The sequence below is a fragment of the Pyrenophora tritici-repentis genome, chromosome 3 (assembly GCF_003171515.1).
Source record: "Pyrenophora tritici-repentis strain M4 chromosome 3, whole genome shotgun sequence".
Lineage (NCBI taxonomy): Eukaryota > Fungi > Ascomycota > Dothideomycetes > Pleosporales > Pleosporaceae > Pyrenophora > Pyrenophora tritici-repentis.
In genome coordinates, this window is record NC_089392.1 from 2,297,117 (window position 1) to 2,317,796 (window position 20,680).

The 20,680-nt window shown below is 53.1% G+C and overlaps 8 protein-coding genes across 8 annotated transcripts; 5 read left to right on the forward strand and 3 right to left on the reverse strand.

The window, feature by feature from the left end:
- Positions 1 to 389: 389 nt before the first annotated feature.
- PtrM4_082390 (FolB, Dihydroneopterin aldolase) lies at positions 390 to 1,281 on the reverse strand (the record flags this gene model as incomplete). Its single annotated transcript, XM_001940421.2, has 3 exons — positions 390 to 393; positions 441 to 628; positions 676 to 1,281. 3 exons carry the CDS (start codon positions 1,279 to 1,281, stop codon positions 390 to 392), a joined length of 798 nt encoding a protein of 265 aa, XP_001940456.2.
- A 558-nt stretch (positions 1,282 to 1,839) lies between these two features.
- On the forward strand, positions 1,840 to 2,193 carry PtrM4_082400 (uncharacterized protein; the record flags this gene model as incomplete). The annotated part of the gene is made up of 2 exons (XM_001940420.2): positions 1,840 to 1,904; positions 1,956 to 2,193. The coding sequence occupies 2 exons, from the start codon at positions 1,840 to 1,842 to the stop codon at positions 2,191 to 2,193; spliced, it is 303 nt and encodes a 100-aa protein (XP_001940455.2).
- An 822-nt stretch (positions 2,194 to 3,015) lies between these two features.
- PtrM4_082410 (uncharacterized protein) lies at positions 3,016 to 3,791 on the forward strand (the record flags this gene model as incomplete). The annotated part of the gene is made up of 2 exons (XM_066106533.1): positions 3,016 to 3,576; positions 3,639 to 3,791. The coding sequence occupies 2 exons, from the start codon at positions 3,016 to 3,018 to the stop codon at positions 3,789 to 3,791; spliced, it is 714 nt and encodes a 237-aa protein (XP_065963471.1).
- A 990-nt stretch (positions 3,792 to 4,781) lies between these two features.
- Positions 4,782 to 5,128, reverse strand: PtrM4_082420 (uncharacterized protein; the record flags this gene model as incomplete). The annotated part of the gene is made up of 2 exons (XM_066106534.1): positions 4,782 to 4,785; positions 4,812 to 5,128. The coding sequence occupies 2 exons, from the start codon at positions 5,126 to 5,128 to the stop codon at positions 4,782 to 4,784; spliced, it is 321 nt and encodes a 106-aa protein (XP_065963472.1).
- Positions 5,129 to 5,890: 762 nt separating this feature from the next.
- PtrM4_082430 (MET2, Homoserine acetyltransferase) lies at positions 5,891 to 6,859 on the forward strand (the record flags this gene model as incomplete). Its single annotated transcript, XM_001940418.1, has 1 exon — positions 5,891 to 6,859. One exon carries the CDS (start codon positions 5,891 to 5,893, stop codon positions 6,857 to 6,859), a length of 969 nt encoding a protein of 322 aa, XP_001940453.1.
- A 1,779-nt stretch (positions 6,860 to 8,638) lies between these two features.
- On the forward strand, positions 8,639 to 12,772 carry PtrM4_082440 (Treacle multi-domain protein; the record flags this gene model as incomplete). The annotated part of the gene is made up of 4 exons (XM_066106535.1): positions 8,639 to 11,882; positions 11,933 to 12,182; positions 12,234 to 12,631; positions 12,699 to 12,772. 4 exons carry the CDS (start codon positions 8,639 to 8,641, stop codon positions 12,770 to 12,772), a joined length of 3,966 nt encoding a protein of 1,321 aa, XP_065963473.1.
- A 1,900-nt stretch (positions 12,773 to 14,672) lies between these two features.
- PtrM4_082450 (Qor, NADPH:quinone reductase and related Zn-dependent oxidoreductase) lies at positions 14,673 to 15,704 on the reverse strand (the record flags this gene model as incomplete). Its single annotated transcript, XM_001940415.1, has 1 exon — positions 14,673 to 15,704. The coding sequence occupies one exon, from the start codon at positions 15,702 to 15,704 to the stop codon at positions 14,673 to 14,675; it is 1,032 nt and encodes a 343-aa protein (XP_001940450.1).
- Positions 15,705 to 16,740: 1,036 nt separating this feature from the next.
- On the forward strand, positions 16,741 to 20,265 carry PtrM4_082460 (Tymo-45kd-70kd multi-domain protein; the record flags this gene model as incomplete). Its single annotated transcript, XM_001940414.2, has 1 exon — positions 16,741 to 20,265. One exon carries the CDS (start codon positions 16,741 to 16,743, stop codon positions 20,263 to 20,265), a length of 3,525 nt encoding a protein of 1,174 aa, XP_001940449.1.
- Between the last annotated feature and the right edge of the window lie 415 nt (positions 20,266 to 20,680).

Below are 20,680 nucleotides of genomic sequence, written 5' to 3' on the forward strand. Positions count from 1 at the left end.
GGTACACGTCTAGGTACACAATTCCGCACTCAGCTATCGCTTGGACCACGTGGGGGATCTACTCAGCAGCTGTCCACGGGTATTGTACAACGATGCCCATGTCAAATGTGCTGCTCAACAACAAAAGATACATAAATGGCACCGTTCAAGACATATCACCAGCCCTTCATTCTCGTCACCTGTATGTTTCGCGATACGGAATTACCAAGAGGGAAAGAAGCTCTGAACGAGCTTAATCGACTTGGCATTATTCTGACCACGAGCTCAAATCCCTCCAGTGTAAGACAGGGAAGACAGGCAGGGAACAAGCTATGGCTGTGGAGCCCGTATCGGTACCGGGTGCGCTAGCGGACCTTGATCTTAGGGCCGCAAGTCAGGAACAGACGTCTCTAGCTTTTTGTGTGCTATGGCTTGGTCTGAAGACACCATAGTAATCTCACTACGACCGTATTGGCCGCGTTATCTCGACCGCTGGTGCATCTGCGAACGGCACAGCGTGGGGCTTGCCAATCCTAAGCCTAATCCAAGCATCCTGATCCACCTCTTGAGTGAAGAATTTCTGCCTCAGCTCTCCAACGAGCCACGCTAGAAGACTCTCGATAGTCTGGAACGAGGACGCAGAAATAAGCTATCTTGGGTTAGTCAACGCCTCCATGGTGTAGGTCGTATTTTTACCTCAAACAAGAGACTTTCCAGTTGCGGGTAGTCGTCCACGCGAGAGTCGTGTACGTTGTCTACCCAGATATCGACGTTTACTGGTTGCTTTTGTAGTCGCTCATTTGAATTGACACCGATGAGGCACGGAATGCGGACATTTTGCAGGTATAAGACATTTGAGTGGGCTCCAGACTTTTCTACACTCGAAGTCCGATGTCCAGCTCGTTCACCCAGCATGCTCCCTTTCGGATAGCTTACGTCCGTTTCGAGAGCGTATATGTCTGTGGAGCTTGCAACTCGGCGTACGCTGTCAGAAATGGCCACAGAGAGTGCAGAGGTAGACATCCAGGGCAGAGCATCGTCCTTGAAGCGTGCCTGGATCGCTTTGCTGAGTGTACCATAATGAACCGTACTATCATCGACGGAGTCGGTGGAGGAGGCCGAGGTGAACTGTTTGCCTAGCGTCAAGGTCACACTGATGTTCGCTCGCTGTTTCTTCTCACGTCCCCAGACATCCTTTCCTGCGGGCACGACCACCTCGAGGTTCTGGACCATGATCTTATCGAAATGGCCACTTTGAGCTACTTCAGCATCCCACTGAACCTGACGCACGACTGAACCCATCTTCTTGGCCTAGTAGTTCTGGAGTGGAGAAAAGTTCAGATAGATTTGAAGCAAGATTTGACCTTTGTTATTGTTAGTTGTGACTAACAAACTGGCCATGCCAGCATATCGCTTGGTTTGCTGCCTTATCGGCGGTGCACCTAACGTCGGCCCATGGAAATAGAGATGGCGGGGCACAGACAGACAACAAAAGGCTGAACAGGCATCAATTGCCCAAAACATGAGCGGTAAACGTCATTTGTTTGCCTTGACCTTTTGATTGTGAAACGAGGCCATGTAAACTGATATGATGAGATGCGATAGACAGACGTAAGTTGCAGAAAAGGGCTCAGAAAAGGCTTGGTACTCACCAAACTGGAAGAAGTCGCGTAGGGCTCACTGGTGGGGTAAGAGGTACGACCTGGAGGCTCTAGATGCACGGACGTCTTTCCTGCCAGAGCTCCGCAATCGAACATTCTAGCTACACGTGAAACTATAATTCGATCCTGGGCCCTCTGACACTGCAACAAGAAGTTTTGCAGTTTCGAATAAACTACACCAAACTCTCACATTGCAATCATGGCCGACGCACTAAAAGCAGAGGGCAACAAGCTCTTCGCCGAGAAGAAATTCGCCGAGTCTATGTAAGCTCCCCGCAACCACAGCCTCGCCGACGCTGTACTAACAAAACACAGCGAGAAGTTCTCACAAGCCATAGAGCTCGACCCCTCAAATCACGTTCTCTATTCGAACCGATCAGGTGCATATGCTTCTCTAAAAGATTGGCAAAAGGCCCTTGAGGATGCAAACAAAGTTACCGAGATCAAGCCAGACTGGGCCAAAGGTTGGGGTCGCAAGGGAACGGCGCTGCACGGCGAGGGTGATCTGGGTACGTTGGACGTACATGTGCTTTTTGCAAATACTAACAGCTAGCAGTGGGAGCATCAGATGCCTTCGATCAGGCACTCAAACTAGACCCAAACAATGCCCAAGCGAAATCAGGCCTCGAAGCCGTCAAGCGCGCGATTGAGGCCGAAGCCAACGATGATGGAGCGGGCCTTGGTGGCATGTTCAGCGATCCAAACATGATCCAAAAGCTTGCCGCCAACCCCAAGACAGCTGCTCTGCTCGGCGATGCAGAGTTCATGGCTAAGCTACAGCAACTGCAGAAGAACCCGAACGCGGCCGGTCAATTCATGCAGGACCCGCGTTTCCTCCAAGTCATGAGCGTGCTACTGGGCATTGACATGTCATTCGGTCAAGGACCAGGCGCTGGCGGTGCAGGTGCTGCAGGCTCAAAGGAAGCCGAGGAGGACGTCGAGATGCCCGATGCGAGACCAGCACCAGAGCAACCCAAGAAGGCACCTGAGCCGGAGCCAGAGCCAGAGCCAGAGCAGGTTGAAGAGACTGAGGAGGAAAAGGCCGCGAAACAGGCAAAGGCCGAGGCTGATGAGTTGAAGAAGAAGGGCACTGAGTTCTACAAAAAGCGACAATTCGACGAGGCTATTGAGCACTACACCAAGGCTTGGGAGACACACAAGGACATCGCATACAAGACCAACCTTGGAGCGGCCAAGTTTGAGAAGGGTGACTATGAAGGCTGCATCCAGGCTTGCAATGAGGCTGTTGAGTACGGTCGCGAGATTCTTGCAGACTTCAAGATCATCGCAAAGTAAGTGTTTGAACGAATATATGGATTGTCGGTTACTAACATGTCCTAGGGCGTTCGCACGTATCGGTACCGCATACGAGAAGATGGGCGACCTCGAAAACGCGATTAAGTACTACCAAAAGGCGCAAACTGAACACCGCACACCCGAAGTCCTTGCAAAGCTCCGCGCTGCCGAAAAAGCCAAGATCCAGAAAGACAGGGAAGCCTACATCAACCCTGAAGAAGCGGAGAAGGCACGAGAACTAGGCAACGCAAAGTTCAAGGAATCCGACTGGCCTGCTGCCGTCGAAGCCTACTCCGAGATGATCAAACGCGCACCAGACGACCCAAGAGGCTACTCCAACCGCGCAGCCTGCTTCATCAAACTCCTCGAGTTCCCCTCCGCCGTTCAAGACTGCGACGAAGCCATCAAGCGCGACCCCAGCTTCATCCGCGCCTACCTCCGAAAAGCCCAGGCCTACTTCACCATGCGCGAGTACAACAAGTGCATCAACGTATGCTCCGAAGCCATGGAACACGATAAAGACGGCAAGAATGCAAGGGAAATTCAGCAACAAGAGGCAAAGGCTCTGCAGGCACAGTACTCGGCTCGTGAGGGTGAGTCTGAGCAGGAGACTATGGAACGCATCCAGCGTGACCCTGAGGTAAGTCCAACTGGAGAAAACTCTCTCGTGTAGTGAATAGTTTACTGACGTTTTGCTTGTAGATCGTCGGCATCCTCCAAGACCCCGTCATGCAGGCTATCCTGCAACAAGCCAAGGACGATCCTGCTGCCCTGCAGGAGCACCTCAAGAACCCGAGCATTCGTTCCAAGATTCAGAAGTTGGTGCATGCGGGTGTTATCCGCATGGGCCGGTAGAAGAATCGCCGTTTCCTAGCATGTTTAAAAAGACTATATGAGGTATGATGACGAAACCTTTACCTTTATTGTTCTCTTTCTGTAGGAAGGTAGCAAATGAGAGGAGGCTTTTGTATGTTTATATAGGTGTTTTTTTCTTCTTCACTCTACTGGGCTTGGTTAGCAAGGATTTCTTTTCAACACGATGCATAGCGGGTAGTGGTAATGAATTATGTATGAATTCTCTCTCTCTCCTTTCTTTCTATTTCTTTTCTGTCAATGCTGTGATGTGTGATATATGCGTGCATGTAGGCTTCATGATATTTAGTCCTGCCTTTCCAACCGCTGCATAAAGCAGGTTTGTGAAATGCGAAAAGAACAAAACTAACACCTCCCATACCGTCCTTGCAATCGGTTGCAAAAAAATAATATTCTCTCCCCTCCCCTTCCCACCCCCCAGCCTATTTCTTGCCTACACCCCACTAATAAAATCCAACAACCGCATCAACGCCCCATTCTCCACCCTGCACCCCTCGCCCTCCCTCTGCGCGCGCCTCAACCCCTGCGCCAACCACAAACGAATGATATCCGGGTCCAAGTTGCGGAAGTTTTGCTGGCTAATCATGACGTAGGCTTGTGCGCAGAGGGTGGTTGATTCCGTGGGGGAAGGCGGTGGGCGGGTTTTGCAGGTTGTGCATTCGGGGTCTGGTGGGGAGAGGGAGAGGGGAGTTGGGTCTGGGTCGGTGCAGCAGGGAGGTGGGCCTGTGGATGGGGTGGGGATAGGGGAGAGGCTGGGTGAGAGGGATAGGGAAAGGGAGTTGGGGAGGTAGAATGGGGTGGGGGAGGTGAGGTAGGGGGATGTCGTAGGATGGGATTGTTGATGAGGAAGAGTGTGGTGGTTGTGTTTGTGTTTGTGTTTGTGTTTGTGTGTCTGACAGCGACGGCGATGATAGAGGCAGTGATAATGGTAGTGCAGATACAACGTCGATATCCAAACTCATGTGACCACCGTCAACTCCACCATCTTCAACATTCACATACGACCGCTCCACCACACCCTCATCAACAACAACTTGCTGTTGCTGCTTAACGCACAAGCTATGCTGCTCTTTCAAACTCGCAATTTCAGCGCGTGCCTCGGCGAGCAAAGCTTCGGTTTCTGCGAGCTTTTGCTCTAGCGAGGCGACGTGGTCGCGCTGTCGGGCCCGGTGTCGCCGCTGGTTCTCGCGCACCCGGTTTAGAGTGTGCTCTGCGGAGACGCGGGTGCGTCCGCCTCTGGGTGCTGGGGAAATGGATGAAGTAGATGCTGAGGAGGTTGATGATCCTGGGGAGGAGATGCTTGGCTGTGGTGAGGGCATAGCTGGCGTTTTGCTCTATTAACGTTGCTATGGGATCGAGATGGCGCTTATGGGAGAAGAAGGCTCGTGTGTTCTTGGTATGTTGTGTATGTAAAAGTTCATCCAAGGAATGAGTAGAGAGGGATTTCTACTACAGGAGCTAGGACGTTTGTCGCTGGCTCGGTGGCCAGACTGAGGCAGAGGGTGTAAGAGCTTGGCGATGACATATCGAGAGGGGAGCGACGCGATTGGTGGGTTGGCGTCCGGTGAAACAGGAGCGAAAAGCAAAGTTTGCCAGTGCCTACTGGATCTCCGACTTTTCGAGGTGTGGATCGTGGATACGTGGAAAGATGTGGGGATTTTTGTGGATGAGTTTGAAGGCTGAATGTTCTGGAATTTTGAGTTCGTTGTTTGAGGCGTTGGGTTGGTGTGTTACAACGGCCAACGTTTAACGTTAGCTGATTGTATCCCTGTGGATGCATTTGCGACTGCTTCGAGACGTCATGCGGGCTTTGCCAAGACTACTTGATGTTCAGTCCTATACACGTGTGAAAGCAACTCTTGCCGAGTGCACTAATCGTTGTTGGCATGCTGGGACTCCCAGCTTCCGAGGTGTTCGCGCGGCACCTTGAGCCGCAAGTGGGGCGCTGAACCGCGTGCCCGCCATGACGGAGGGGAAGCTCCATAACAATCGTCATAACGTCAAGGTACAGTTAAAACAACCCCGCGACACCTCTGATTTCCCCTCAATCCCCAGATTCTCTACCGTCCTTAGACACCAAAATGTCTTCCCAGCCAGTTACGGAGCCGCTACAAACGTACGAGATATCAGACTTTAAATTCCACAATGGCACTACGCTGCCCAAGCTGAAGCTGGCGTACAAGATACTCAATCCGCACAATTCCAAAATTGCAGTGGTGCACACCTGCTTCAAGGGACGCATCGATTCCACACTGACACATGCGGATGGGGCACTCAAGAACCACAAAATCATCCTCATTGCACTCCTTGGCAATGGCGAATCGTCCAGTCCTTCAAATACTCCCAACTTTCCCTCTCAGCTCGAATATATGGACTGCATCAGCGCCCAATACACTCTTTTGACCAAAGAGCTAGGCATCAGGGAAGTAGACGTGATGTTGGGGTTCTCCATGGGCGGCCAAATCACGTACCACTGGGTAACATCCTACCCAGACTTTGTCAAGCATGCCGTCGTTGTGTGCTCCTCGGCCAAGACGAGCAGACACAACTACCAGTTTCTCGAGGGTCCCAAGGCAGCGTTGGAGAGCGCGGTCAGCCCTGAGCGAGGCATCCGGGCGTTCGGCAAGGCGTATTCAGCGTGGCTGACAAGTGCGGAGTGGTTTGATGAGGAACGCTACAAGGAAATGGGATTCCAAACCCTTCGCGACTGGGACGACGTTAGCACTATCCAGGGATACGAGGGATGGACTGGAGACGACCTGCTCGTCATGTTGGGCATGTGGCAGCGAGGAGATGTTAGCCGGTGCACAGAAGCAAAGACGGAGGAAGAGGCGCTCAAGAGTATCACGGCAAAAGTGTTGCTAATGCCTTGTGAGACGGACCAGTACTTTAGGCCGTATGTTAGTGAAAGGGAGATTACGAAGCTGGCGAATGGGTCGCTGGAGATTATCCCGAGCATTTGGGGACATATCGCTGGTGGTGGGGCGAACCCGAAAGATGTTGAGTGGATGGACCATAAAATCAAGTTGTTCCTGCGAGGGCTAGCGTAGGAGCGGATGGAAAGAGACGTTTTTATTGAATTACCGTCTGTACGAGATGGTCTTTGCATACGTTGACGTGGTGAGTCACTGTTGCGCCGGAAACGACAACAGAGTTTGGGCGAAGCTTACCAGATCGCCTGAATGCTACCGGTTCTCACCAGATGTCATGTTTGTGCACTCCCTGTGTCGCTGCTGACTGTTGCACGGCCAACCACAAAGTCTCTGTGGATGGTGACGGGCTCATGTTTAGCGGTACCAACTCTCACTGCATGTCGGTAAAAAGCATAGGTCCAATGGGTGCCGTCACAGCCACTAGCGCCGGCTGATGTAAGCGTATTTTCTTCACTTCGGACCGCAAGAACGAGAGACATCCCCTGAAGCGTTCACACCGTATTGGAAAGGATTGCGGCTACTTTTGATGTGCGCAAATCAGGCCATCGAAGTTCGGCAGCGTCGACGGTCCCGACAGCCGAATATAATTAGATGGAAGCTTGGCAGAGGCCGCAGGGATCTTCATCCCTGCGTGCGCGTTATCATCTCGACGCTTTGGAGCGGGCGCTGTCTTGTTTCAGGCATAGTGCACCCTGTGGTCTTCCGTTCTGGGAGACGTCTGATGGATGTGACAGGTACCGAGTGTGATTTGCTCGCGTGACGAACGTCTTGTTGTCATTTCCATCTATTAGCGGTTGGATAGCCAACGGACTTTTGCGGCCTCTGTGGCATATTGTTGGTACGTAGCGAAAAGGAATGAAACACATGCCACGCAACGTCACGACGATCTTGATGGCGCTGGGGCCATGATCTACAGAGACCAGTGGAGTTGGGCACGCACAGCAGTACCGGACAGTACGGAAGTGGAGGATGTAGGTGTGCATACCATGGGTACTGGAGTATTGAAGCCAAGGGGCGTGTTGGGGGTGAAGTGAAATTGCACATGAGAAATTGGTGCTACGCCGTAATCAGACTGCTACATGGACCCGCGATGCTGCAGTCTCCCATTGAATGCAGAAGCGAATACTTACTCGACGCACAGACGATCTGGTGCTGAATGTGGGGTGTGTCGACGTTGGCGGCTCCGAACACGAGAGGTCTCTTGCACCGGCGCGGAGCCAGAGGCCACGTTGTGGGCGCGCCAGCTTTCGATGCAATTTCTCGGTACGGCTTTACTGTGCTGAGGGCCGGTGGTCGCGTAAACGCGATACTTTGACCACGCATGGAGCAGTGTGAGTTTGGGATACCGCGGCGGGCTTGCAACGATAAGCGGAAGGCGCGCAATTAGCGTCGACCCTGGCAATTTAGCAGATTAGCAGATAGCTACTCCGCAAACACGGCGGCGGCGGTTCCAACGACATTAGCTCGTTGGTCCCTGGCGGCCCGTCGACTTGACAAGGCCGCTCATTCTCCCATTGACACTTGAGAAGTCCCCGTTACTGTACACGGTACATGCAAGGGCGCTGGCATTGCAACCTCAGCATCAGCCAGTTTCAGGTGCGAGGTCCCGGTTAGAGACGTCGCATCCCCTCGGAACACGCCGTCTACGCCCAACAAGTGCCTGTCAAACATCTCTCTCCAGTTGCCTCAAGGCTTCACGTCCTGCCTTGACACGCCCAGGCAAGCCGCCCGCCACCTTTGTACCCCCGACGCAGGAACGCCTCCGCACGCCTCACGACACAAACCCCGCAACCTTCACCATCACCATCAACATCAACATTCGCGTCGACGACAACACCACCACCACCACCACCTCTATAGTCGCCACGCCCAAATCTCCCGTCTGCGGGCAGCACCATGGTCGACGCACAGGACGCCGGGAGTAAACTCTTCTCCAAGAGTCGCTGGAAGACCAAGATCTTTGAGAAGACGGCCGAAATCGCTGCTGCAAACCAGGCCAAGACCGCCAGGACCCCCGATGACGACCTCGACGCCTTCCTCAAGCCCTCGACCGATAGGGTCGCCCAGCAGCAAAAGGAGGCCGCCGCTGCTGCTTTGTTTAGTCGGCCCCGCATAGACGTCGCGAGTGCTCAGCGATGGCCGAGCGCACAGGTCATTCTCGCCAATGCCGCTGCGAAGAGCCCAGGCCCGGGTGGTTTGAAGACGGGCACGCGCAAGAAGGGCCTCACTGTGGGTTTCGTGCGCAGTGTGCCTGAAGTCATAGGTCATGGCGGCGACGAATGCGAAGACCCCACCATCGAGGTGTCCCAGAACAAGAAGGCGGCCACCGCGTCGCAAGTGGAGAAGCCGCCGGTACTGGTACCGCAAGACGACGCTAATGTAACCGCCCGCAGCAACGGCATAGGCAGGACCGCTTCACAAACAGAATACCGCACCCAACTCACGAGAACACATACGAACCCCGGCGAGCTCTCTCCGCCCCTCGGACAGAAGATGCAGATTGGCCAGATCAACTCGACTGCCCAGCTCCCTCCCACGCCACCACGATACATGGGTTCTATGGGCCTCGGAGAGCGACCGAAACCCCTCTCAAGAGCGCCAACCGGCTTCGACAGCATCATGGAGGCAGTGGGAAATGCTCCAGGAAGACGACAGAGCGAAGACTCTGTTTATTCGCAAGATTCGGACAACTTGTCGCCCACCATATCGAGGAACGTGTCAGTACGGGAGCCCACAATACAGGAGGAAGATGTTATCCAGCCAAAGATGCTCAAGCGCACTCAGACTGGCTTCAGCACGCTAGGCGATGATGACGCTCATGAGCCTGTACACCCGATACCTTCTGTTCCACACCTGCCAGAACAGAGGCTGGCCGAGCAGGAAGAGGACGGCCCTAATTCATTTGCGGCGCGAGTCAAGCAAAGAATGCGATCGGAAGAGGGCAGAACGCTACACGAAGCAGCCCAACGAGCAGCAGAGACTGAACGGCGAGACTCCGAATCGAGCTCACAACTGTCCATGGCTGGGACCCCACCTTCGTCCTACCGCACGCCAGCGACCGCAAGAACGCCCCATGAGAGCTCGCAAGTGGAATCCAGAGGATCCCCACGTCCGATGGACCCCGAAGACCCCCACAGATCAAGAGCAACCCAAGGAAGAAGGCCCATGGGCCATGCCATCCAAACTGACATGGAGCCGCGCTCGCCGTCAGTAGCGTCATCGCAGTACGCTCCTTTTTCCCCACTGTCACAAACACGCACATCACCCCCAGTACGATCAGAGCCCTTCTCTGCAGGACTTCAGCAAATGACCTCTCCTTCAAAGGAGCCTTCATTCCAACCAGTGGATATTGGCTCCAATCCGCCTACACCACCTCAGATTGCACAGCAAGAATTATTTTTTGAAGCCGCACAACCTCCGCCATCTTTCTCGACCCCGCAAATACGCGCAATCTCAGGACCGTCGGGGAGTGAATTGCCGTCGCGGAATGCCTCTGGGGCTAGCATGAAACCTGCAACGTCCCTTGCTCGTTCCGATACGAAAACGCTCAACGAAGTAGCCTATCAGGATTTTGCTGAACGTGTTACACACATGCGTGGCATCTTCCAACTAACCGCCCAGCTTGGAGGAAACATCCACAGCCACTCGCCCATGCAATGGCTTCGGGTCGCTACTTGGTGGTTTCTGAAGGGTCGCACCGGGATGGAGAACATGATCAGGAGTCAACCCAGGAATGGCGAACCACCACAGGAACGATTGGCCCAACCCCATGTCGACTTGGCAAAGGTGTGGTGGATTATTACGGAAGTCTTGCCCAATCACCCAGGGTTGCAAAGTTACGGTGACGCGTCACCTAATGCACAGGTCGACCTTGCACGGCAAGCTGGAGATGCCGCTAGTGCTGAAGCCTACGACATTCAAAATGCTCTAAGTCATTACATGAAACTACTTGTGGGGTCGATGAAGAAGCACCAAAGTATGCCTCCGACACAGGCATTGATTCAAGGACAAGACCAGTCGATATGGGAGGAATACCCAACGTTCCCTGGCGATGCCACTAGTGTTCTCGGACAGCCCTCTCAGGGTGGCCCACAGTTCAGTCTTTCGCAATGCATACCCCTCGCCGACACGAAGAACGATTTCTGTTACTTTAGAATGTTTGTCAAAGCATCGCTATCGACTGACGACCCCAGCACAGATCGCGTTCCTATGAATGCAGTAATGTCTGTATTGCGGTCCAAGAACGAATATCAAGTCAAACTCTCTATCTGCAGTCAAAACAGCCTGATCAATGTCCAGGTTGGCTCAGGTTCGGCCATAGGCTGGAAAGACGTCAACTGGAAACAGCAGTCACAACAAATCACGGTGCAGCTACGACATGGTTTCCTTCTTACCCTTGCCCTCCACGAAGTTGATTTCCGTAGTCTCTGGTCCATTATCAACCACACCAACCGTGTCGAGTCGGATATCAGAGAAAGAAAAGATGAGCGCTTTGCGTCAAAGATATACCTTCGAGAGGCCAGTTATAGGGATCCGGCAAGCCCTGGCGCTTTTGCACCTGATCGCGTCAAGGATTGCAAGCTTTTGGTGTTCCAAAAGATAGAACGCAGCAGTGAAGGCACAGGCAAGCGGAAACTTCATCGAGGCTACCGGATGGTCCTTGTTACACCGCAGCATGTCAAGCAAGTCAGCGTCATTAACCATGAATTCGGAACGAAGAACGAGCCGATGAACTTTGAATATGTCACCGAGCCCGACCAAGCCCCAGCGCTGAGGCTACGTTTCCGCGAAGAAGGTCCTGACAAGAAGTTGAGAGTGTGTACAGCACATTTGGTTTTCCATGATAGCAGAGAGCGCAACGACATCTTCGGTACCTTTACTTCGATGAATGTAGCTGAGGGTGAAACAACGTTTGCGCAAGTGTCACTCAAGGCCTATCACATTGAAAGTGCCGATCAAGCAGAGGGCTTCAGTCAACAAGGCAGTCGCGTGCTTGAAAGGTTGCAGTGGGTGGAAGCCAAGGTTGTGAACCAAGATCCTGAGGCTGCGGGACTGGAATCCGCACCTACTGTTATGAGCGAGAGCTTGCGAATTATGTGTAGACATACTGCTGGCATCGTTTGTGACCGCATGAATTTGGGTAAGTTACGTCGATACATAAGACAGAGTGAGGAGATTAACAAGTACCAGGTCCTGGTGAACTTTTGGTTCGTCTTCCTGTCGACGGCTCGCCTGAGCTTACGCTCCTTCGTGAAGCCCAGCAGGATTTATCGGTCGCGGTTGATGCCAGCCGTACGGAACCCAACGTGCCGGATGCGCTTGCAGAGCTCCTCAAAACTCTCACAAGCGCGACTACAATACGTCGGTTAACGTTCAACTCATACCAAGATTTGCATACTTTCCAGCTTGCTGTCACCGGTTTCAATGTCAAGTTCGATGGGTATGTCACTCTCCACCATTTACACTCCGATTTATCACTAACACCCACAAGTCTCGCATGCACATTTTCAATCTCGCGCCGACGAATGGTAGTTCCCATCTACAAGCAATGGACAGCGAACCGACTGCGCCTCCAAATCGTTGAACAAGACAACATTGTCCAACTCCTTGCCTTCTTCGAAGACTTTTCCCACGCCGACGCCATGAACTTCCAACTCCGTACCATGGACACGTTTGAAAAGACGGACAAGGGCGGCAAGTTCGGCCTCAAGCTCGTCGATGCCAAGTTTGCGCTTCCCGTAGATGAACGTCGTGGCGAAGGAAAGATTCAGAAAGCTGAGGGCAGACTGACGGGTTGGTCGGGGACGAAGCGTCGATTTGTTTGTTTGGATGAGATTGAGTATCCCGGTGAACATGATGATATTCTTATCATGTTTGACTCTGCTGAGAGTGAGTTCTTCTTTCATTTTCTATTCTTCCAATCGTTTCTATGTAGCATACTGACGATTCGTCACAGCACGCGACCGCTTCGCTGAAGCACTACCCGCCGCAACCATGGAGCGCAAATTCACCGTTCGACGCAAGATCTAAGCCGTGTTCATCTGCTGGGATGACACCATACTCGTTTTCTTTCTCTTTGCATAGCCTCTTGCATACTCTTGTTGTTTTCTCGCCCTTTCTACATAATACTGTAGCCTGGATACCGCTACTTTTTCCATACATGACCACCATTCTACCATTACTCACCGCCGATACCTCTTTTCCTTTGTTCATCCATTCGTCCATCTATCTACAAGCGGCATGGTACGCCTCTTCTCCTTTTGAATCACACATCTCCGCTGGACTCACTACACAAGTCGGACTGGAATTTCAAACATGGGCACTGGCACAGGCACATGTCTTCTCTCTGTCTCTTTCTGTTTACTCGGCGCAAACGGAGGGGCATATTGCATTTTGTTTTCCAGCTTTTGAGCTTCTAGCTTTCTGTTTAGCTTTTTTTCCTGCGGGGAGGGCAGGCAGCACAAACATATGATATCACCACCACCAGTTGTAAAGATGGTTGTTTACTTGTTGTACTTTTGTATCCACGTGTTTTTCTGTTTTTCTGGGAAACATCATCATCGGATTTCCGGGTTTGTATGTTGTGAAAGCCTAGCTGAAGACTAGATTGCTGTTGGGTATGTTGCTGCGCATAGGCTGGACAGGATAGGGTAAGGTAGGGACAAGGGTATTTGGATGGAAGGCGTGAACCGGTTTGGCTATTTAATGGGGATAATTCTGGTAGTTTGGCTGCCGTACGCAGGCCACCCCTAACATGCGTGTAGGGTGGGAAGTGAGTCAGATTTGGAAAATACACGATCTTCTCCTCCCTCCTCCTACCCAACCTCAATCTCAATCCTCCATCACGATCCCCTCCCCTTACCCCCCCCAAAGCCCAACCAACCCCTCCAAACTCTCCCCCAACACCGGATCTTTCCCAGGCACAGGCACATTCCAAACCACCTCCTCCCGTCCCTTATGTTCGCCCCCAACCTTGAAATCCCACACATTCCCCTCCGGGTACGCTCCCATCATCATAAACTCGCCCTTGACCTCTACCCCCTCAAAAAACCTCCGTCTCTCCTCCTCCTTTTCCCTCCCACCCTCCTTAACCTCCCGCGGCGGCTGCGAGAACTCCAACTCTTTAGTCTCAGGCCGCGGCGCAAAAGTCTTATGAGACACCCCCCGCCGGCACAACAAAAACATCACCAAGCCTTGCTTCAATCTCCACCCCACCCCCCTCGGCATCATCATCCCTCTCCCCGGGTGCCAGCTTACCGGCTTCCCAGGTCGGGCTGTCGGCCACACCGAATCGGATCGTTGCGCTTCCCCCGGAGATTACGGCCATGGCTTCGTGCGTCGTGGAGTGGTAGTGCGATTGGATGTCGGGGCCGTAGCGCGCGATCCATTGGGTTTGCCAGCCGTGCGATAGGTAGATGGTGTGGAGGGTTGTGGGGGTGAAGGAGGGGCTGTGACGAGGTGTTTGAGGAGGGCTGGGTAGTGGAGGAGGGGGAGGGGGAATTCGGGATTAGGGGGTGGGCGGGAGGTGGTGGGTGTGTAGTTTTATAGGGGTGGTCGTGGTTATGGTTGTGGTTGTGGTTGTTGTGGTAGGGGACATAGTTATAGGATTATTATTATGGGAGTGTAGAGTTAGGGTTGGTATTATAGGACAGTAGAGTTAGGTTTAGTGGGTGTAGGAGGAAGTTTAATTGTTATTTATTTCGATCTGTGGGAGGGGTTAATGTGCAATTAGTAATGCGCGGTTGATGTTGAGTACGGCTCCGGGGATATGGTTTCCCGAATAGGAATGGGTGTTGACGTCAGAGTTAGTTTGTACCCGTGGACGGAAAGGATGCCGGGCCTGTGCAACTAGACCCGAAGGGAGTGTAATATGATTTATACAGACCATGGAGATACTATAAATTTACACCTTTTACTTTGCTTTGTATACTTAAAACTCCAAAGCGACTTTCCCAACAGCCTTGCCGCCTTCGATAATCTCATGCGCTTTCCTCAACCCTTCCTCATCAACCTTGAGCTTCTGCATACAGTGACATTTGATGGTCCCATCATCCAACATGCCAGTCAAGTCCTTTAGAATCTTCCCGTGGCTTTCCGCATCGACGCCATAGTAGGGCTTTGTGCCTAGGAGCGCCCACACAAAAGTCAGACTCTTGGCCATGAACTCAGTACCATACATGGGCATCTCCTTGTCCTGAACAATCGAACACACTTTCCCAAATGGCGCGCAGATTTTGGCTGCGGGGGAAAGATAACCAGACGTTGGTGTGTGAGTAATAAAGATGTATTTAATCGGTACCTCGAGTTTCAGTTTCTCAACCTCGGCGGCTATGTCTTGGTGGTGGTTTACTGTGTGTGTAGCACCACCTACATGTTTTGAAAATCTGACTGTCTCTTCTCGCGATGCGGTGGTGACGACGACGGGTAGATTGAGCACTCGACGTGCGATTTGGCTTGCTACACTACCGACGCCACCGGCACCGTTGATGATCAAGATACCGGCATTTTCACCTTTTTGAATCTCCATGCGCTCGACGAGGGCTTCGTAGGCGGTTATCCATGTCAATGGCATAGCGGCAGCTTGACCCCAATCTAGACTTTTTGGTTTCAGAGCGACGACTCGGGAGTCTACGAGCTGGAATTCTGCATTGCTTCCTTGGCGAATGGGTGAGCCGGCGTAGTAGATCTCGTCGCAGGGTTTGAAGTTTATGACTTCAGATCCGACGCTTTCGATTACTCCGGCACCGTCGAAACCAAGGATTTGGGGCAGTTTGGGGGTTCGCTCGTAGTAGTCTGGGTAGTCGTCGTAGGTGCCTGCTCGTACTTTTGTGTCGACTGGGTTTACGGAACACGCTTTTACGCGGACGAGGATGTCGTGGCCTTGAGGATCAGAGGGTTTGGGAAGGTCGAGTGTTTTGAGGTTGGTTATGGGGCCATATTCGGTGACTGCGATTGCGTGCATGGTGAAGTACGTATTCTTGTGTGATTTTGGTAATTGTTGTTATTACAATGTCTAAATTTTCTGATGTATATTTCTACATTTTCAACATCTTCCTTTAACGACACGCAAAGATGCCATCAGTGAGGATACAATGACGTCATTCACATGCTTGTATCGGTGACATGAGTAGTTTGAGATTAGAAATGCCGAGTAGTCAGCAACTCAATGACGACAAAAAAGTACCTGTACCACTGCTGATGCACATGATCGCGGTGCGATGCGGACAGCCGATAGACGTGGTGCACGGAATTGAGGGGTAGCTTCTCGTTGCAGCGGGCTTCGGGAGAGGAGACAATTCTGAAGCCTGGCGAATGAGACTTCGCGGGCGCCTTGGCTGTCATCAGCGCTGCCAGCTGCACGTCCAACCAAAGTGTGTGTAGAGGATAATTCAGAGTGTAATAGCGGTGGGATTTTTACTACATTCCGAGTTTCAGGTAGTTGCCACGTCTAGGCTTGGTCCCTTGATATAGCGTGGGGATCGAGCGAAAGCCATAACGGCTGGGCCGCTATCATGGCCCCCAGATCGAGGCACATATGCTGGGCTCGCCCGCAGCGCATTGATGGATATTGCGCCGCCACTTGTCAGTCTCGCACACCAACCTCTCGCTCGCCAAAAACCGGTTCCCACGCCAGCGCCCGCTATAACGAAATTTCCGACCCGACGACGGCCTGGATTATCGTCATCTCCACGTACCCGAATCTCATCGTGAACGGACGGCTTGGCAGCACAAGGCTACGGCTCCCTGCATCACCGACTTCAACGCTGCACCACGTCAACTGCCTGCGTATGCCTGCTGCGAATGCGCCTTGACACGGCTACGACCTTGAGCCGGCGACAGCAGCGTCGCATGCAAAAGGGCACCCACGTCTTGCGCTCGCAGGTAATGGCGTCTTCGTAACGCCAGAGGAAGAGGCATTTCGTACGGCATAGGCACAGGCACAGCACCACGCAGTTTAGTAGTCAGCGTGCGCTCGCAGTCTGAGCCCAGTAGCGACCATGCCAGAACCCAAACCCAACCCATATGTCATGCTCGATTCATCTTTTCAAACCTCATCCGCCCTACGCCAATCACAGCACCTACCACGCCGCAGCGACGAATACCGCACCTACTCCAGGACGGCAGCGCCCCTTAAGCGTGACTACTCGTATACCACACAGGCTACCGATACTACCGATGAGACGGAATCGACCTGTGGCAGCCAGGACAGCACGCCCCTGGCCTCATCGGGCGCATTGAATCGAGCTGAGAGCGGTCTGCCACCCACTCCGCCCTCTGCCTCACAGGACGGCAATTCAATCCAAGACCCGGAGCCGCCTCCACTGGCCGACAGCGTCCGCAACTCCCTCATGTCCCAGAAGTCGACCCTCAGCACTCCCGTCAATGCGCGCAGTCCGCCCACGCCCGATCCTAGCCCGCCGCGAACGACGGCTTCCAATGTCACACCCGAGCGACCGCACTTGCTTACCTACCCATCCTCGCGCGCAGACTCGTTCCAGACGGCGCGTGAAGAACCTCTCTCCTCGGATCGTGACGACAGCAGGTCGGTGACACCCGCACACGACCACCGACTGAGCACGGTGGAAGAGGATAGGGGTCTCGGACTGGCGTTTGAATATGTCCAGAATGATGTCACGCCTACCACCACCAAGGACCGTTATTTCCCCACTACTCCCACAACGCCCGCTACGGTCCATGTGGATACGACGGCCGGCGCAGAAGAGGACAAGGGATCCCAGACGGTGGACGACACCCCAGATCGGGAGTGGAACACAGACCTCATGCGCAATGTAACAATAAGAAAGAAACGCAGACCTCAGACCACCGACTCTCCCACCAAAATATCCGACCCTGCCGTCACCGTTGTCGAAGCCGCGTCTCCTACTCCCAGCAACCGGACCCGACGCGCCTCCAGTCTGCGCGAACGCGTTGAGGCGAGCCACAACAGCCCCGTTACGCCGTCCATCGAAAATTTTGCCCAGTCCATCGGGTGGCCTGCTGAGCCGGGAGGCATGTCAGGGGAGAGGTATCGGGATTCCACAAACAAGCGACTTTCAACCGCCTCGGTGGCATCGACGGTAGTGTCGGCTCATGTCATAGTCACCCCACCGCGAAGAAAACAAATGCTAAGACACTCTGGAAGGAACATGGCTTACAGAAGAGACGTCAGCTCTCCGGCTGATTTGGGTCCCAGCACCACTAACTCGAACCGCAACTCCATGGTCTCTCAGTTCGATGATCTGCCACCCCGCCGTCTGGTACATAAGAGGACCAATATCGGCGATAGATCCATACGGTCTAGCACCGACTCTAACATTCTAGGCTCCGACCGTATCATGTCACCCTCCCTATCGCTACGGCAAAGAACCATCGACAGTTCGGCACACACCCTCGCACATCAAGAGTCCATTCGCAATGTTCTACAGCCTGCGTCAGATATACTGAGCAGACACAGTTCAGGAGCCCGGGCTGGTGGTACCTATCACAAGCGTATCAACTCTGCGCCTGAGCCTGTGAAGCGTAAGACGCAGCCTTCGAAACTGAGGAACTTCTCCGAACTTTCACCCCCAGGAAGTCCACGCCCAAGAGAGAACCCCACTATTCAGGTACCCAAGGTTGAGCGAGCACCGTCACCCACGCTTTCACCAAAGCCTCGTCGTGCGTCACCTACCTCACGTAAATCGAAACGTCAGCCACCAGTTATTACTGATGTGAGACTGCCGACTGGCCTGGAGAACACGCTTCCCGACCTTCCGGACCAGGGTATCGATGGACCAGCTGAGCGAGATGTCTTCCTGGGTGCAAGTCATCCTCTCGAAGAGACTCGTGTACCGCCCGAATTGATGGAACGAGTCCGCCGTCTCGTCGCAGGTGATCCCACAGAAGAGCCTACGTTCATTGAAAATAGTCCGTACCCTGCTACGGCTGAATATTTGAACAGATTCTCGCCAATGGACAATGGGTCACGACAGATTCCACAAGGCTCGCGCTTTACAAGACCTAGCTCCCGAGACCAAAAGCGGGTATCTCCTAATCGGGACAACTTTTCTCTGTCTCCCGATATGACTACACGGCCCGGATTGAATGATCGCATGTCGAGTGAAGAGATGGCGCGCCGCAGTCCTGAGTGGCGCCGATGCTCCTCAGGGACGCCCGGTCGTGTTAGCTTCGATCAGTCAGCTTCACGGTCAGCGTCAAGGATGGAAGAGCACGCCATGGCTCGACATCTGTATTCACAATCAACACCCTTCTCTCAGTTTTCCGATACAGTCGAAGTCACTGAGGCGACGGCTGTGAGCATTTACCCTCACAACAACAATTCCCTTCTTGTTGTGCAGCAAATGTCTCGTGGTAACTCGATGATTCAAGAACGTCGTCAGCTGATGACTGATACCCACATGGAACCCCAGGGTGGGGAAGAGGTACCGATATCGCCGACGCCGCCCTTTGTTGATGCCAAGGAGAGTAATGCGGAACTTTGCAAGGAAGCACCATCGCAGCCGACCCTCAACTTTGAGCCTTCGACTCCTCCAATGCAGATCGAGCTACCTCAGCCTCATGGTGTGGACATTCCCCTTCAGAACCCTCGAAGCCCACCAAAGCCACCGAAGATCATGTTCATTCCTCCTACGCCGATGGAGGAGCTAGAGAATCAACTAGCACCAGGGCCACCCGGTTCGCCACAGCGATCAGACTCAAATCCTCAACGAAGGCTATCCGTCTTACAACGAGCACGGAGATATTCGGGCAATCTCATTACGCCTATCCTTGCCCGCGCCTCCAACAAACCCCGTAACAACGAACCGCAAAGCCAGAACCAGCAAAACCCTCGTGTGCCCAATTTGCCAGATGAAGATGGCGCTCTCCATCCCTTCTGGCGACCTCGCGGTTTCTGGGACGGCTTCTCAGACAGCGAGTCCGATGGCGAAGAGGGTGGTCTTCCAGAAGGCGGCGACACAAGCGACATTGAAGATGACGAGCCCGAGCCACCCCGACGACCCAACAAACTCAACAAACTCAAGGGAGGTCTCCGCGGCTCCGGCGGCTTCCTCATTGGAAACTCTCTAGGCGTGGAACGTCATGGCACAAATAAACGCCGCCATCATGTCACGCTCCCGCCAAACTTCCCGCGCCAACCACGTACCCGCTCAACCGGTCGTTCCTCTCCACCAAAAGTCATCATTCAAGCTCCCGCGCATGCTCTCGGTCGACACGGCGGCGGCGGCATCTCAAAGCGTCGTTCAACCCCCGAACTACGCCGCAGTCCTTCGCTCTCTGATAATGTGTCTATCGAGTACGAGCAGTCAAGGCGTCGCGGCTCCTGGAGACAGGGACGCAGTCTTCCCGGGTTGAAGAAATACCACGTCCAGTACATTGGGCTGTCGGGCGTTAAAGACAAGATTCGGGAAAGAAGAACAGAAAAGCGCAGGGAGAAGATTAGGAGGAGTATTGGTAGTAGATACTATCATGAGCCTGTCACCCCGGGTTCTGTACCAGGTTCAGTGACAGCGTCGTCGGAGTAAGTGAAAAAAAAAGTGTGCGGCGGTGTTTGGCTGGAGGTTTGGCCGATTTCTTTTTCTTTTTTACAGGGCAAGCTTTTGCCCCTTTTCCCTCTACTCCTTTCATGCCTCGGTTTTCTTGTTGCTTCTTTCAGGATACCACTGTTGTTTCTTCCTCCCTTCCTATTCGTAAGGGGTTCTCTTCTCTTCTTTTTTTCTCTACTTACACGCATTCTCGCACCACACAGACGCCGCAGTAGCAAGCAACATGGCAAACGCGCACCGCCTTGCATTTACTCTCATCTTACTCCTTTTACCGCGTATACCAACACTACATCAACTTATTTCTCAGCAACTTCACTTAACGACCGTAACGACTGCGTGGCATTTTGGGCTGTTTATCTTGCGTCTACTGGATAGGATTATAATTTAAAATAGA